This window comes from Pelobates fuscus, chromosome 8 (genome assembly GCF_036172605.1).
Source record: "Pelobates fuscus isolate aPelFus1 chromosome 8, aPelFus1.pri, whole genome shotgun sequence".
In the NCBI taxonomy this organism is placed as follows: domain Eukaryota; kingdom Metazoa; phylum Chordata; class Amphibia; order Anura; family Pelobatidae; genus Pelobates; species Pelobates fuscus.
Window position 1 is genome coordinate 129304972 of NC_086324.1, and position 16933 is coordinate 129321904.

The 16933-nt window shown below is 39.7% G+C and overlaps 1 protein-coding gene across 1 annotated transcript in view; it reads right to left on the reverse strand.

Moving 5' to 3' along the window:
• The window catches only part of SNX29 (sorting nexin 29), a 586499-nt gene that overhangs the window by 510675 nt on the left and 58891 nt on the right, over positions 1-16933 (reverse strand). The window contains exons 5-8 of the mRNA XM_063430302.1: positions 16105-16285; positions 13916-13986; positions 11064-11312; positions 7127-7505 (exon numbers count right to left, since the gene is read on the reverse strand). Of these exons, the coding sequence (XP_063286372.1) occupies positions 7127-7505; positions 11064-11312; positions 13916-13986; positions 16105-16285 (880 nt within the window). The remainder of the gene's footprint in view (positions 1-7126; positions 7506-11063; positions 11313-13915; positions 13987-16104; positions 16286-16933) is intronic.

The following is a 16933-nucleotide window of genomic DNA, read 5'->3' on the forward strand; positions in this document are numbered from 1 at the left end:
ATATTTAATAAAAATTAATATTTTAAAGAAAATTTAACTTTTTAGCCTTATTTAGCCTTGTTGGGTCAAACTCTACTCTTATCTGGTCATCTGCTGTGAAACCTAACTTGCCTGCTGCTGTGATTATGCAATGTGAAACTGCAGCAGCAACAAGTTAGATTGAGCAGCAGTCGGTCAGGTAACAGTAGTGTCTGACCCAACATGGCTGCTTCTCCAGATAAGAATTTTGAATATTTCTTTAAATAAATTATATATCCTAGCAACAGCTCACATTAAAAATTCTGATCTACAATAGCATAACATAACCGTGAGTAAAATCACAAAGGAAACGGAAGGTTTCCTAATGTAAAACACAGTATCAGTCCACCAGGTTCCCTTGCAGGCGGCTGCAATAGTAAAATAATGGTTCTGAAAGCGAGAATCTAGGAGACTAAAAAAAGCATCGGTATATCACTAACATTACATAAGTATAAAAAAAATTGTTAGACCTGAAATCAGAAGGGAAAACCCAACAGAATTACAGAACGTTGCTTAAATTCTAAATCATTACATTTGATTTCATCTTAGAATGTTGCTTTGCAAACATACATGCGAATTAGAAGAAATACAAACATAAATGATAAAACTGTGAAATACGGTTTGAACTGAAAACGGTTTTATTTACATTTAATAGGAAAGATATTGGATGGATATATACATACATACATAAAAAGCCACTTATTTTCAAATTTTTTTTTTTTTTTGGTCAATAGAAATGCTGTGCAACTTTACCATGTGTCAGCTGGCCACACAACATCAAATGGAAATTGAAAACAGTTTAAGGAATTTTTTTAGGTTTTGTTTTAAGATTGCATAACTAAGATCAGACTATATATAGTTGGGTATCGGTTTGTGCAGAAATTTCAGGCATGACAGTTCCTCTTTAACCTATTAATACTCAACGTTCGTTATGTATTTAAGAAGGAGAAACTACCTCCAGTGAAATAAGTTATGCAATCTTAAAACAAGCCCCCCCCCCCCCCCCAAAAAAAAAAAAAATATATATATATTTGATTTCCAACTGACGTGTGGGTAGCTGAGACAGCCAGAACACAAGGTAAACTAATCTACCTCACATTATTGCATGTGCTTGCATGTCCCCCCCCCCCCCAAAAAAAAAAGGAGCAAAAATAGTGTGTGTGTGTCATGTCACTTGTCGCTCTTGCTCCAATTCAGCACTGGCACACATTGTGACACAATGCATCATTCTGGTTTTATGTTTGATGTGGACCACTCCACAGATTTGAATGCTCAAAATGATGAAGTGGTTGTGTAATTTGCACAACCAACGTTGCACACCTTTGAGTTGCAACACAGGGAACAACAGGAAAAGTGAGATATTCTTACCTGAACCTGTCCCAAGCCCTTATAAGAGTGCAAAATATACTTTCTTGGTCACTTCTGGCCACCTGCAACACTGTTGCCTAAGATTTTACCAAAGGAAGAGTTCTCTCTTCAATGGTGAACATGGATGGGGTCTTAAAGGACCACTAAAGTCTCCCAATGAAGTAGCCAATGTGTAGTGGTCCTGTAGGTACAATGCTGCAATGTAAAACCGTGCTTAAAGCCCCCATAGGAACACTGATTCAATGCTTTCCAATAGGTCAATTTGATGCGTTAGGCTCTCACCGCACATGCGCATCTAAATAAAAAAAAAAAAGGTCATACCTCCCCAACGATACAACGGTGTGATAAGCAGAGGGATTCCTCATCCATTTAACAGAATTAAAAGGACGGGAATACTGCACCCACTGAGGAGATGTGGCCTGCGTGACTTCAGTGGTCCCTTAGGTTCAATATCGACCCAACATTTTTTGAATGTTATTAAAAAAAGAAAAATGACTAAATATACATGATCCCCTTGAGATCTAACTTCACACATTTGTTACGGACAATTTTAAAATGCAATAAAATAAATCATTTTGTATTTTACATTGTGTTGTGGTTTAAATTCAGCAGACAGCAATGTTTTCTCTCAGGTATGAAGACAAGGAATGGACACAGCAGAAATACAAGCTTGGAGGACAGTACATATCATAAGTATGACAAAATACGGTTCCTAATTTTAATGGGGAAAAACACAGATCTTATAACAGAATTCTGTACACATCCAAAAGGGGTTGTCTTTACATAATACAGTCATTTCCTGTCAATTGCATCTTCAAAGAACTTAAAGGGACACTCCAGGCACCCAGACCACTTCTGCTCATTGGAGTGGTCTGGGTGCCAACTCCCACTACCCTTAACCCTGCAAGTGTAATTATTGCAGTTTTTCATAAACTGCAATATTTACATTGCAGGGTTAACTCCACCTCTAGTGGCTGTCTATTAGACAGCCACTAGAGGTCACTTCCTGGGTTCTAGCACAGGTTTCCTGTGCTAGAGCGTCGCTGGACGTCCTCACGCTGTGTGAGGACCTCCAGCGTCGCTCAAAACCCCATAAGGAAAGCATTGAAATGATTTTTCAATGCTTTCCAATGGGGAGACGTAATGCGCATGCGCGGCATTTCCGCGCATGCGCATTAGGTCTCCTCGGCCGGTGAGCGAGATTAGTCTCGCCCACCGGCCGACGTAATCATTAGGAGGAGCGTCGCGGAGGCGGAGACAGCGGCGAGGGACATCGCCGCTGTCCCAGGTAAGTGACTGAAGGGGTTTTCACCCCTTCAGTAACCGGGGATTGGTGGGTGGGAGGGAGAGGGACCCTCCAGTGCCAGAAAAACGGATCGTTTTTCTGGCACTGGAGTTTCCCTTTAAAGCACATTTGGCATTAGCTGGTCAAAAGGTGTTACTTGATTACACAAACACTTCCCAATAGTCATAAAGGCAAGGTGTTAACAGGATATGCAGAGCAGGGGGGGAAACAAGAAGATAATACAAATCAGGATCAAAGGCCAGCTGTTATAATAGAGCATCCTGACATTACTTAATCAATTGTGTCATTAATCCATTTCACATTGTAAATCATATTTTTGGGGAAATTTGATTGCAAACATTTGACTTAAAACCTTGAAATGTTAACTTCCTAAAACTTACTTCTTTGCCATATCAATAACACAACATGTTATGTTCTGAACAAAACGTTGATTCTTAATTGAAATACGGTACCTCAATCCTGCCCTTAGAAACCTGTTTTTGTGTATCAAAAAACAGCAAATTGTGCCATTTGCAAGTAAATTAAAATGTATACATTAAAAATGAAATTTAATAAAGTGCATTATAATTTCAGATAAGAAACCCTTTCTTATAGTATAAAATGTGCGAGGAAAATCAAAGTAAAAGAAAATGGCAAGAATTTTTGTTGGATCGCTTGACATGAAAAAAATAGCATTTATGAATGCTGTTTTCACAACAAAGCACTTCCTTTTGATATGGTTATTTAATTCTGATTCATTATTAACCTGGAATGTTGTATTAAACTGCACAATATAACATTTGCGATTTTGATCCATGTAAAAAACAAACAAAAAAACAAAAAAAACCTTATTCAATTGAATTGTAGCTATTTTTAATGTATTTTACTATGGGCCTATTCTGACCAATATACAGTAACAGAGCAGAATGAACCTCAAAGTCATGACAAGTGCAATATACTATTCTATCCCACTGGAGCAAGGGAGATGAAAAGGGCAGAATTTATCTTTGAAGTCAATATCAAAACAGAATTAGGGACGGTCTAGTTTCAGAAGCAAATACACAAGACAAACCACAGAAGAGGCCTTTTGTGGGGTTCCTAGTTATGGTGGGGGCACTTTTGGGGTACTGTATATTTTGTATGGATTTTCTGTACCTGAGAGATAATTGAATTATAGGTTTTTCTCACGCAGTTATCTCTCAGGCACAGAGGATCTTGGGATTGAAACACCTGTTTTATTGTATTGGAGACTCCATGTAGGGGGTCTGTGCATAAAATCAGTGTGTGGCCAGAATAAAATCAGTTGACTCCCAGAACTATGTTTTGTCTGGTTACTGGGGCAATGGATGTCTGTATGCTTTAATGGTTCTAGAGTGGCTTAAGGAAGGAATTAGCGGAGGTAAACAGTCAGGTTACCCATGGTCCGCTACACTCAAGACCCAGTAGCATCCTCCAACTTAGAAGGAACCAAAAGTAGTGTTTCTCTGGTTTATCTGTCTCATTCTACATACACAGCATGTTACACCGGAGACCAAGGAACAAAAGTGGAGTATCCAAATTAATGCTCCAACCACAGAAACAGACAGACTTCCTTTGCCAACAGATTATGGACTACATGAAAGTATATTTAAAAATAATGAAAAAGTAATATGCAGAATAAAAGTATTATGAGCATACGGTTTAGAGGAAACTGCAACATCTTCTTTGGCACGGTCACAAATACAAAAAAAAACCTAAAATACAGTGGAGTAACAGAATCCCCCATATTTGTTTGCCAAGATGGGCGATTTTAAGTAGCTTTAAATGCAAACTGATAAAACTCTAAGTATCTCTCTAAGTAGATGGGATGCAAAAGGAGCAAAAAGTTAATAGTACACATTTAGGCACAGATATTTCCTGGTAGGATAGTGGATAACAAAGTATCATGTATACCACTTATACACTGCAAAGTTAAAGGGACACTATAGTCACCCAGACCACTTCAGGTCAATGAAGTGGTCTGGGTGCCAGATCCCTCAGGTTTTAACCCTTCAGATGCAAACATAGCCATTTCAGAGAAACGGCTATGTTTACATTTGGGGTTAAGCCAGCCTCTAGTGGCTGTCTTCCGGACAGCCACTAAAGGTGCATCTGCGACGCTGGAGGCATATAATGCCTCCATCGCGCAGAGCGTCCATAAGAAAGCATTGAGAAATGCTTTCCTATGGACACTTTGAATGCGCGCGCTGCACTTGCCGCGCATGCGGATTCGCTGACGTCGGACGGGGGAGCTGATGTCGGCGGGGGAGGAGAGGTCACCAGTGCCGAGGGAGCCCGGCGCTGGAATAAGGTAAGCTGCTGAAGGGGTTTTAACCGCTTCAGCGCAACGGGAGAGGGACCCTGAGGGTGGGTGCACCCTCAGGGCACTATAGTGTCAGGAAAAACGCTTTGTTTTCCTGACACTATAGTGATCCTTTAACTGTTGCAACTGTGTATCACATAGCTCTATGCAGAAAGCGAATAGTGATGTGTCCAACAAGTTTAGAGTATTTGCCTTAAAGTAATAGTAATATAGGCAGAAATGGTTAGACTTGCAGACTGACCAACAAGTTTGAACTTGCAGATAGACCAACAAGTTTAAAATATTTGCCGCAGAGGAATAGTAATATAGGCCAATGTACTTTAAACTTGTTGGACACATCACTATTAGCTTTCTGCATAGAGCTATGTGATACACAGATGCAACAGTTAACTGTGCAGCGTACAAGTGGTATACTTGATACTTTATTATCCCACTATCCTACCAGGAAATATCTGTAACTAAATGTGTACTATTAACTTTTGACTCATTTTGTATCCCATCTACTTCAAGAGATACTTAGATTTGTATCATCATTTTGCATTATTTTTTTCACCCCCTTGTTCTACTTTATTTAAAAAAAAAAAAAAATGTATGTATTTATCTACAGACTTTGGCTCAATACCCCCCTGTTTTGGGATATTTTAAGATCAATCAATAAAAGTTATATTTTTAAGTGCTCACACTACACTAATTTATTTTATTAATATGGTGCCAACAAATTATACAGCATAGCAAGTCAATCAATTTAATTTTAACTAGAGAAGAAGAAAAAAATAACACAACAGACTAAGTGTTTGTCCAGTAGCGAACGCTCTATAGGATCTTGGCAAATGTATAAAATACACGGTCAATTTGTAAACAGATTGGAAAGCACAAGTGCCTTCTCTTTACAAAGCAGTGAGTTTTGAAAGGAAGTTGCACTTTAAAACACCATCTTTATAGAGAAAAAGACAAAGTGCTTAGAATATAAAGCTATAGAGTTATATAGTCCTTCACTTGATTAATTCCATCCATTTTTACTTTTGTACATTGCTTGATTTGGTATTACTGATATTTGTATTTAGAAAAGGGCGAGTGTGACTAAATAATTAGCACTGTGTAAAGGGACACTGAATAGACAAAATAAGAATGTTATCTGATTATACACCAGGTCAACAAAATTCAATGAAATAGTTAAAAGGACGCTATAGGCACCAGATCCAAATTAGTAGGGAAACACAGTAGTTTAAGAATAAATGTTAGGTATTCATAACACTATAGTTTTCATTTAATTATTTGTAATAATAAAAAATAAAAAAAAGGAATGTAAAAAAAAACAAGTATGCTATAAAATTTAATTACAAACTAAACTTTAAATATCATAATTTGAGCTGTACATTGATTCTTTTAAAATGCAAACCTCCTCTTTTCTAGTCGTTCATTTGATCTTACATTATCAGTCTGATCTGAGTTACTAGGTAAAAAGAATCACCAGTTATATTCTGTTCCTGAAACGGCCACAGTGCCAGGTTTGCCCCATAAATTTTACTGCCCTCTACGACTTATGACCGGTCAATATCAGCATTTGTCATGACTGGCACCAGAAGTCCTACAAGACCAGATAGCTTTGTATTTTTAAAATCCTTTTTCTAATAAAATGTTATTTTTAACTGTTTAAGGCCTGTGCATTACTAAATACACACACACGCCAATATATCTACATACATATCCACCCATACATAGTCGGGAATATCTGACAATACACACACATAAAATTATATTTCTTTGTATGGTACTGGGATTTTTTTTTTTTTACATTTTTGACATTTAAAATAATATTAATACCCAATATTTAATTAAAATTCAAGTGAGAACACTGTGGTGAATTTTAAACCTGTCATATATTCTCTGTAGTGTTCACAGGTGTTACAAGACAGATAAGACTACTGAAAAAATATGGTACAGTTTGCATTCAAACGGATTGGAAATGTATAAGGAAGACCAGAAAGGGAATTTTGAAGTTTCATTAAAAATAAATATAATACTAAACGCAATAACAGACGAAGCAGGAATGAAAAAAAGGAAAAAAAAAAAAAGAACACAATAGATAGATTAGATGCGTGATTACAACTTACTGTTTGGAAGGTGCATTTTCAGCTTTGCTATCTCTGTTGATAGTTTGTGCGTTGTAGACATCATAATCATCTGTGTCTTCATCATCAATGCTTTTCACGTCCAGCTTTTCAAAACCAATATCTCCATTAACACACAGAGAATCGTTATTCCATGAAGCGCCAACACTGTCCTTTTCATGCAAGTTCAAATCAAATTGAGCTTCAAAGTGAGTTAAGGTAGCTGAGGATCTGTCAGAGAATTCTTCTGAACTCTCCCTGCTACTCACAAGCTTCTTTGAAACATCCACACAATTTGAATTTTCTTCTGCCCCATCATCATCAAATGAGATGATATTTGACACTTTCTTCTTTTTTTTCCGATCTTTTTTAGTTTTGCTATCTAGAAGGTACAGAAAATACCATTATTTTTTTTTTGTTTAGAGATACGTAAAAAAAATAAAATAAATATTTAATTTTTTAACATGTAAAATAATAGATAAATAATCATAGTTTATTGTAACACCTTTTTTTATTTTACGAACAATTTCAGAAAGGCAATCTTTCAGTAGACCCCCCCTGTCAAGCCTAAAACATTTCACAACAAAATACCATAAAATAAGATGTATTCGGCATCACTGCACTAATGCAACAAAAATTTAAACTTCAATATATTTCAGATTAGGAAAATTCTGCTATAAGCATACTGACTGACTGAATCACGGCAACAAATATCAAAATCACACCTACACTTGCAACATAAAATATATTAATATGTGCAATATCTTTTTACTTATATATGAAACTACATATATACTTAATGTTCAGTAATTTTTAGTAAAGGCACTATAAAAAGGTAGGGTTTCAATATAGACGATAACTGTACCTTCAAAATATTATGGACCCTAATTGTTTTAAATTATATTTATTTTAAAAAAAATGTCTACCATATTTATGAATATCAGACTAGTTCTAGCTATATACTACTAGGCATGGATATTTCAAAGGCCAAGTGTATCCTTAATCTAAAAGAAACGCCTTTCAATACGGACGTTTATTATTTTTTATAAAGTATCAAATGACACAGAGCTGTCAGTCAACTATTTACAGCAAGTCGAGTAGATCCCTACTCAAACAAGCTTATATTATTGAGGGAGTGGGGTAAAGTGATACAAAGAGTAAGGGTAGGATGTATTTCATATACGGGAAAAGTTTACAATGAAAGCTTAGTTATTCTAAATAACAGTTTAACAGTTGCAGGAGACAAAGCAATGTAATCTCATTTGAACAGGGTCTTCATCAACCTATTGTTCCAGTAAAACATTTTTAATTGTCTCATTTATTCTTAAAGGACTGCTCCACACTTGAGGGAAAAAAAGAGAACAAAAAAAAAACTGTTTAGTAGATATACCCCCAATGAATACATGCTTGCATATTTTTATGTATTTATTGCAAATGGGATAGTCTAAAACGGCTCCTCCACCCGTCTGCACCCCCGTCTGCCCCCCCCTCTCCTCCACCCGTCTGCCCCCCCCCCCCCCGTCTGCCCTGCCCCCTCTCCTCCACCCGTCTGCCCCCCCGTCTGCCCTGCCCCCTCTCCTCCACCTGTATGTCCCCCCCTCTCCTCCACCTGTCTCTGCCCCCCCTCTCCTCCATGTGACTCTGCCCCCCCCTCTCCTCCATGTGTCTCTGCCCCCCCCCTCTCCTCCATGTGTCTCTGCCCCCCCCTCTCCTCCATGTGTCTCTGCCCCCCCCTCTCCTCCATGTGTCTCTGCCCCCCCTCTCCTCCATGTGTCTCTGCCCCCCCCTCTCCTCCATGTGTCTCTGCCCCCCCCCTCTCCTCCATGTGTCTCTGCCCCCCCCCTCTCCTCCATGTGTCTCTGCCCCCCCCCTCTCCTCCATGTGTCTCTGCCCCCCCCCTCTCCTCCATGTGTCTCTGCCCCCCCCCCTCTCCTCCATGTGTCTCTGCCCCCCCCCCTCTCCTCCATGTGTCTCTGCCCCCCCCCCTCTCCTCCATGTGTCTCTGCCCCCCCCCTCTCCTCCATGTGTCTCTGCCCCCCCCCTCTCCTCCATGTGTCTCTGCCCCCCCCTCTCCTCCATGTGTCTCTGCCCCCCCCCCTCTCCTCCATGTGTCTCTGCCCCCCCCCCCCTCTCCTCCATGTGTCTCTGCCCCCCCCCCTCTCCTCCATGTGTCTCTGCCCCCCCCTCTCCTCCATGTGTCTCTGCCCCCCCCCTCTCCTCCATGTGTCTCTGCCCCCCCTCTCCTCCATGTGTCTCTGCCCCCCCCTCTCCTCCATGTGTCTCTGCCCCCCCCTCTCCTCCATGTGTCTCTGCCCCCCCCCCTCTCCTCCATGTGTCTCTGCCCCCCCCCCCTCTCCTCCATGTGTCTCTGCCCCCCCCCTCTCCTCCATGTGTCTCTGCCCCCCCCCCTCTCCTCCATGTGTCTCTGCCCCCCCCTCTCCTCCATGTGTCTCTGCCCCCCCCCTCTCCTCCATGTGTCTCTGCCCCCCCCTCTCCTCCATGTGTCTCTGCCCCCCCCCCCTCTCCTCCATGTGTCTCTGCCCCCCCCCTCTCCTCCATGTGTCTCTGCCCCCCCCTCTCCTCCATGTGTCTCTGCCCCCCCCTCTCCTCCATGTGTCTCTGCCCCCCCCCTCTCCTCCATGTGTCTCTGCCCCCCCCCTCTCCTCCATGTGTCTCTGCCCCCCCCCTCTCCTCCATGTGTCTCTGCCCCCCCCCTCTCCTCCATGTGTCTCTGCCCCCCCCTCTCCTCCATGTGTCTCTGCCCCCCCCCCTCTCCTCCATGTGTCTCTGCCCCCCCCTCTCCTCCATGTGTCTCTGCCCCCCCCTCTCCTCCATGTGTCTCTGCCCCCCCTCTCCTCCATGTGTCTCTGCCCCCCCCTCTCCTCCATGTGTCTCTGCCCCCCCCCTCTCCTCCATGTGTCTCTGCCCCCCCCCTCTCCTCCATGTGTCTCTGCCCCCCCCCTCTCCTCCATGTGTCTCTGCCCCCCCCCTCTCCTCCATGTGTCTCTGCCCCCCCCCTCTCCTCCATGTGTCTCTGCCCCCCCCCTCCTCCATGTGTCTCTGCCCCCCCCTCTCCTCCATGTGTCTCTGCCCCCCCCTCTCCTCCATGTGTCTCTGCCCCCCCCCTCTCCTCCATGTGTCTCTGCCCCCCCCCCCCCTCTCCTCCATGTGTCTCTGCCCCCCCCCCTCCTCCATGTGTCTCTGCCCCCCCCCCCTCTCCTCCATGTGTCTCTGCCCCCCCCCCTCTCCTCCATGTGTCTCTGCCCCCCCCCCTCTCCTCCATGTGTCTCTGCCCCCCCCCTCTCCTCCATGTGTCTCTGCCCCCCCCCTCTCCTCCATGTGTCTCTGCCCCCCCCCCTTCCCTCCCCTCCCCTCGTCTCTCCCTCACTAAATTCATTGGTGGGGAGGAGTCTTCAATGGAATGTGTCTCCTGTTTACACTAGTTTCCATGGAGATTGCACAACATTTAGTACTTTAGACTACTTTTTAGAACAAAAAACACTTTTAGAAATCCCCCCCATTTTATCCAACTATATTTTGCAGATACAGAAAAAGAAATGTTGACGTTGGATTATGAAGCACATCAGGTTCTATAAAAATTTAAGTATTAAGAAATTAAGAATTAATATTGTCAAACTTTTAGATCATTTATAAATTCCAAATGAGAAATCATCAGTCACAAAGTTAAACTATTTCATCCCAAAATAATCCCTGTTTAGATACATATACTGTACAATGTAAAAATGGTCTATGCAGGAAAAAAAAATGAATTGTGAATTTTGACTGTATTTCCCAGAACTAAAAAGGGAAACAAACTTGCATATTGTCTAACAAATATTATTAGGAGTCTGCTTCAGAATATTAAATAATCAATTTCTATAGTTTGCATTTTTAAATTGTTTTTAAATAATATTTTTAACACAAAGCTACAATGCCTCACCTGAAGTAACACTTTTAGAAAGAACCGGAAGTGGGTCAGAGTCCTGCTCTGGTTTTATCAGAATAGATACAGCAGAAGACGCAGTTATTTCTCGTAAGAGACTGCTGACTCCTTGTGTAGACTCCTTGAGTAAAGATGTAACATTCTGGGTTGATTCTTTCAGTAGATCAGAGACTGTAGGAGCACTTTTAGCCTGTCCGTTTAGATCCTTGTTATCAATATTAATTGCAAAAAGGATTGAGTTTAAACCTAAAGTAGAGATAAAGAATATACAATTATGCGGGTTTCCATTCACAAAAAGATGCATAAAAACACCTGCTAACTTCTGACAGGAAAAAAAAAATGATCATGTGATCAAACAAGCTTAATGATTTTATCACAAACAAGTTACATTCGTACTCGTTTGTCCTCACTAGAAAAGACGTACGTTAAATTTACTTTCACTTTCTGGATACGATTTCAGGAAAATAAAACATAATCATTTTCCACCAGAGATTCGGGCCAAATGGAATTCTGTGTTTGAACTGTTGCTGTTAAAGTAATAAACTGGTAAAAGGTTTTCGAGACCAATGGAAGACTTTATTATTTCTTTGAATTCCAGGCCAGAAAATAAACCCAGACGAGGATCGGTGAGGAAACGTTGAGTGAAAAGTACCTGCACTATATAATATATATACATATAGAATATTACATTACAATTAATAATATTAAATTAATATACACATATCACATACAATCAGTCCCAGCAGCACCCTTATAAAGTATGCATGTTTAGTCTAGTGCAGCCTTCCTGGTTTCATATGTATGTATTGTGGCAGATTTAGATTAATGTATGATTATATACACACTACAGTAACTATAACCCCATTATTTTTACCTAATGGCAGAAGTATGCTATACATTGTGCTTTGACACATTATATCCACTGCAGTAGGCACAGATTCCCTTTCTCTATTGATATGTGCTGTCTTAGCAAAAACTTTAAGTCCACCACACCAGCACAGAGGATTTTTACATGGTAACCAGACAAGGCAATTATCCCATAACAAGGCACTTTCAAAATCTCAGAAACCAGGCTCACCAATGCAAACAAGATTTCTGCAACATTAGACGATGGTGGTATTCATTCTCATTGCTGTAAATGAGCAGAGAGATCGGAACCTGGGAGCAAGATGGAGTTGTGCAAGAAGTCTACTGTCTCCCCCCCAAAAAGTTCCAGAGTCGGACAATACATTTAAACTGCAAAAGGAGTAAACCATCTCTCTGGGGGTACACGATACGGACTAAAAGGCCATTAGTAAAACATTTAGTAATTTCAACAACATCCCATTAGTATATGCTTGCTTAGCCAAGTGCATCCCTATCCAAAAAAACTATTTCTTATATATTTGAAATTCTTACTATATTTTTGAGGTTACGCATCAATTTCTTATTACTGTGATGTCAGTACATTCATTGACTATCCTGTATACTGAACAGAGAAATTAATCTACAAACAGGATATAGAAAATAAAGGGACACATCAAGCACCAAAAAGTGTGCTCGATAAGCAGCAGGGGCTCAGAAAACGTTGTGCATGGCCCCATTAAAAAAAAAAAAAAAAAAAAACAACAACCTGTAAATAGAGCAGTTTACAGGCTGCTACCAGATTATTCATCGATTCCATTCATCAGACAGCATTAATAAAACTAGTGGAGATATTGCAGATGTATAGACTCTATACAGACCATGATGAGACACTCCCAAATTGGTGGAGCCTCTACCTCATCATGGAGGGTGTGTCTACTGCTGCTGATCCAGTTTTTTTTTCTCCCTCAACCCCTTAAGGACTGAGCCAACTGTATAAGTTGTGATTAAAAAAAATAAAAAATAAAAAATAAAATATATGTCTGTTCAAGCGTAATTCACCTCTTTCATATTAAATGCACCTACACATAGTATATACCAGTTTGTTCAGGAGAAACAGGGCTTTCATGTCACATCAAATATTTATATATTAAATATAATTTAATATGAATAAAATATTTTTAGAAAGTGAGAAATTAAGAAAATGTTCTTTTTTTAGTTCTGCGTGGCATTTTAACTGTGAATGTCATAATAATGTTAGTTGTAACTGCGTTAAAGTACACATTTATATTCAGCAAAAACAGTACGAGTAAAAACAGTACCCTCCAGGTATAGGTTTTATGGTGTTTTGGAAAGTTACAGGGCCAAATACAATACATTAAATTTTTCAGTTTATACACATTGAAATTTGCCAGAGTGGTTATGTTGCCTTTGAGACCATATGGTAGCCCAGGAATGATAGCATACCATTTGCAAAAGTAGACAACCCAAGGTATTACAAATGGGGTATGTCCAGTCTTTTTTAGTAGCCACTTAGTCACAAACACTGGCCAAAGTTAGCATTCATATTTGTTTGGGAGTGAAAAATTCAAAAAACTAAATTTGAACACGAACTTTGGCCAGTGTTTGTGCCTAAGTTACTACTAAAAAAAAGACTGGATATACCCCATTTACAATACCTTGGGCGGTCTACTTTTGCATCATGGGGGTAATTCTCATTCCTAGGCTACCATATGCTCGCAAAGGCAACATAACCAATCTGGCAAATTTCAATGTGGAAAAAAAGGAAATTCAAACCTTATATTTGACCAGGCAGACCCCAGGATCGCAATTGCGGGCGTGGAATCAGCGGGGACGTTCTATGCCGCCCTCCGGCATTTAAAGCCACGCTAAAAAGGACAGCATAGAACGCCCGCTGTCTTTAAGGGGTTCATCTCCAGTATAAAGTTTACCTGTAACAGTACAAGAAAGCACATAAATCATGTAGAATAATTGTTGGGACTTACCAGCTGCCATGTTTGGGAGCATGCTGGAACGTTCTTCATCCAATAAAAACGACCAGTCTTCATAGAAGAAACTAATTATACAGGAAAAAATAAATAAATTATTTTTTTCCCCAGAGGAAGTACCGGTAATTTCCCTAAGAATTTTTACACATATAAACATTGGGGACTTCTGCATCACCCTTTTTTCATTCTGATGAGAAACTTCAATGGGTTCATTTAGAGAATCGACCCATAAAAACACATTTTCGGGTCCTATGAATACTTTCTATACACGAGTCTAGCTCTTAAAACATGGAGTAACCATAGACATCAAAGCTGTACAGTAGAAAAGTTAACCTTAGTGACTTATTTAATGTCCTTACCGTATATTAGCGTTAAGACTTGGAGCAATACTCTGTTATCCCATATTCATCATGTATTGTAGCAGGACACTGTCCAGAAATCTTCGGTATTAAAAGTTAAATACAATCATACAGTCCAAGCGCACTACTCTTATTTACAACTTTGTTGTTTTATCCAAAACTTTAAAGAGACAATGCACATTTTATGTGCCATCGACTAAATGTACTTCACTAGCGCAATTATGTATTACAGAAACTAAAAAGAAAGGAGGTTAACCGATCTTTGTGTTATAAACTCTGGTCTCAGCCTAGATCTTTCGCTCATACTGGAATAGCTCAAGCGTGGGGAGTAGATATAAAAGGGCTCTGTACATCCAAATCAATGGTAACTGATATTTAATTTTCTATAAAGGACTTGCCTGCTCAATTCTACATGTGATACAACATAGGAGGATCGTATATAGGTGGTATATGATACCCATTAGATTGGATGTTTCCTGCTACCTCCAATATGTGCTGGCAATGCCAAAGCGATATAGGTACCATGTATCACGTGAGTTTTATCAGCTAATTCACCCTATCTTGGCATCTGTACACTCTGTTGTGGAGAAAGCAACTGGAGCAGATATAGTGACAGTGATAGGCAACCTTCGGCACTCCAGATGTTGTGGACTACATTTCCCATAATGCTCTTAACACCTATAATGCTGGCAAAGCATCATGGGATGTGTAGTCCAAAACATCTGAAGTGCCAAAGGTTGCCTATGCCCAAGATATACTTTTCATCTCTTTAACCTATTTTTTACTGCTCTTTAATGAGCTCTTTAATAAACTAATTTTGAATAGAATAATGACAGCCCAACAAAATATTGCAAGTGTTTGAAAGTCCTCCCTATCCCCTCTATTCAAAATGTAGTAACCGCAATTAACAAGAACAGTATGTATGAACAGGAATTTATTACTACTTGGGGGTCAAGTCTGGCAAGTTGTTGATGGGCACGGTCACAAGAAATGTGATGGATCCACAAGAGGATAATTCCCACTACTCAGGTCTTTCGATGGATTTGGGTACATTTATACTTGCGCAGCAAAGAAAATGCAATATTGTGTACTGGCATGAATAAATCATAAAAAGTTGGAATGTGACATGTCCTCTTTGAATGTATGGATGATTATTTCACCAATGTAGTTTTATCATATGTGAATGATGCAGTGCTCATAAAGAGAAAATGCTTTTCAAATAGGAATTTGAATAAGACATTTAAAATGCCGTAAACCAAAATGTAAGTGAATGCCTAACACTCTAAAATTCTGATCATGGATTTTCAGACATCCTTCGTTTTCAAACTTTTTCTTTTCTTTATAATTTAAAATATTGCCTGGCAATACATAGGAGAAGCAAAAATATTATGAAAATTGCGGATTCATGCAGCAACGTCTTAATAAGAGAATATAAGGACATTGAACCTGTAACTACATGTTTGGTATAATATTAAACATTAACCTATATCCCTGTACTTTGCAGGCAGTGTACAAGCTAAACTATTTAAATACAAAGTGCAATCTTAATGCTGTTGTCAGGATCACATTACCTAATCAGAGATGACTTGAGAAAATCTGAAGCCACGAACACACTTCTAATGTAATCAATACAAAGACCAACAGACACTGAAGATTCAAGAGCATGTATTTTTTTTTAGCCATGTATCATTAACTTTAAGGAGGACTATGAATATTCTTACTCTCGCCCCTTCACACCCAGCAGGCGAGAAGCATGACTGCCCTGCTGGATCAAAGTGGAATAAAACAATGAACATGTTATTTCAGAACTATTCGGATTAGTGTTACCTAAGCCTATTTGGATCTCCAAGTAGCATATGTATATAACGCTCTAGGGAATGTTCATTCAAGGCACAGCGCAGCCAAGCACGTCCTCTCCCAATGTCTGTAGTGATGTTTTTTAAAGCGTAAAACCTCTGAAGTTCATGTTTATTGAGAATTTCTTTCACGTAAACCCAAAATGCTAGTTCTGCAAAACAGAAAACAATTTGCTCATTAGTGGTACGCTTAGCATGTATATACATTTTGCTCGCATTTAGAGGGCACGTGTAGTGTAAAATGAAATGGTGGCACACTGTGTGCAATGAAATGCATCTATATAATATAATATTTTTAGTTGCAATATGCCAAATATATATGTTTTATTCCTGTTGGCACAGAGCTCCACTATCGAATGCTTTCCATAAACACTGAACACATACATGCTAATAAACAAACCAAGGAGTAAACAAGCTAAACATTTTTTTATGTGTCAAGTATAACTTTTTTTGTGAATTGAAACCACTCATTGTAATACAGTTTTGGTGTTGAGAGAGGTCCTGCTGAGTATTTGGAAACCAAGTAGTACGTATTCACTAAATACATAGGTGGCAGTGTAAAATAAAAACAACAAAAGAAACCACACACAACAAGCATCTAGGTTTAAATGTCATGGGGTCTTGGCATAAGCTCAGTTCAAACAGCTCCAAAACAAATATATAAAAACGAAGGGAAAATGTAACAAACTATATTCTAGATCAGGAACAGGTGGAGCTCTGTTTCAGGTAGTTCTTGGTTTTCGCCTTGTGTATTGGACCAAGAAATACAACACTATAAGCTAAGCCCTATGTATATATCA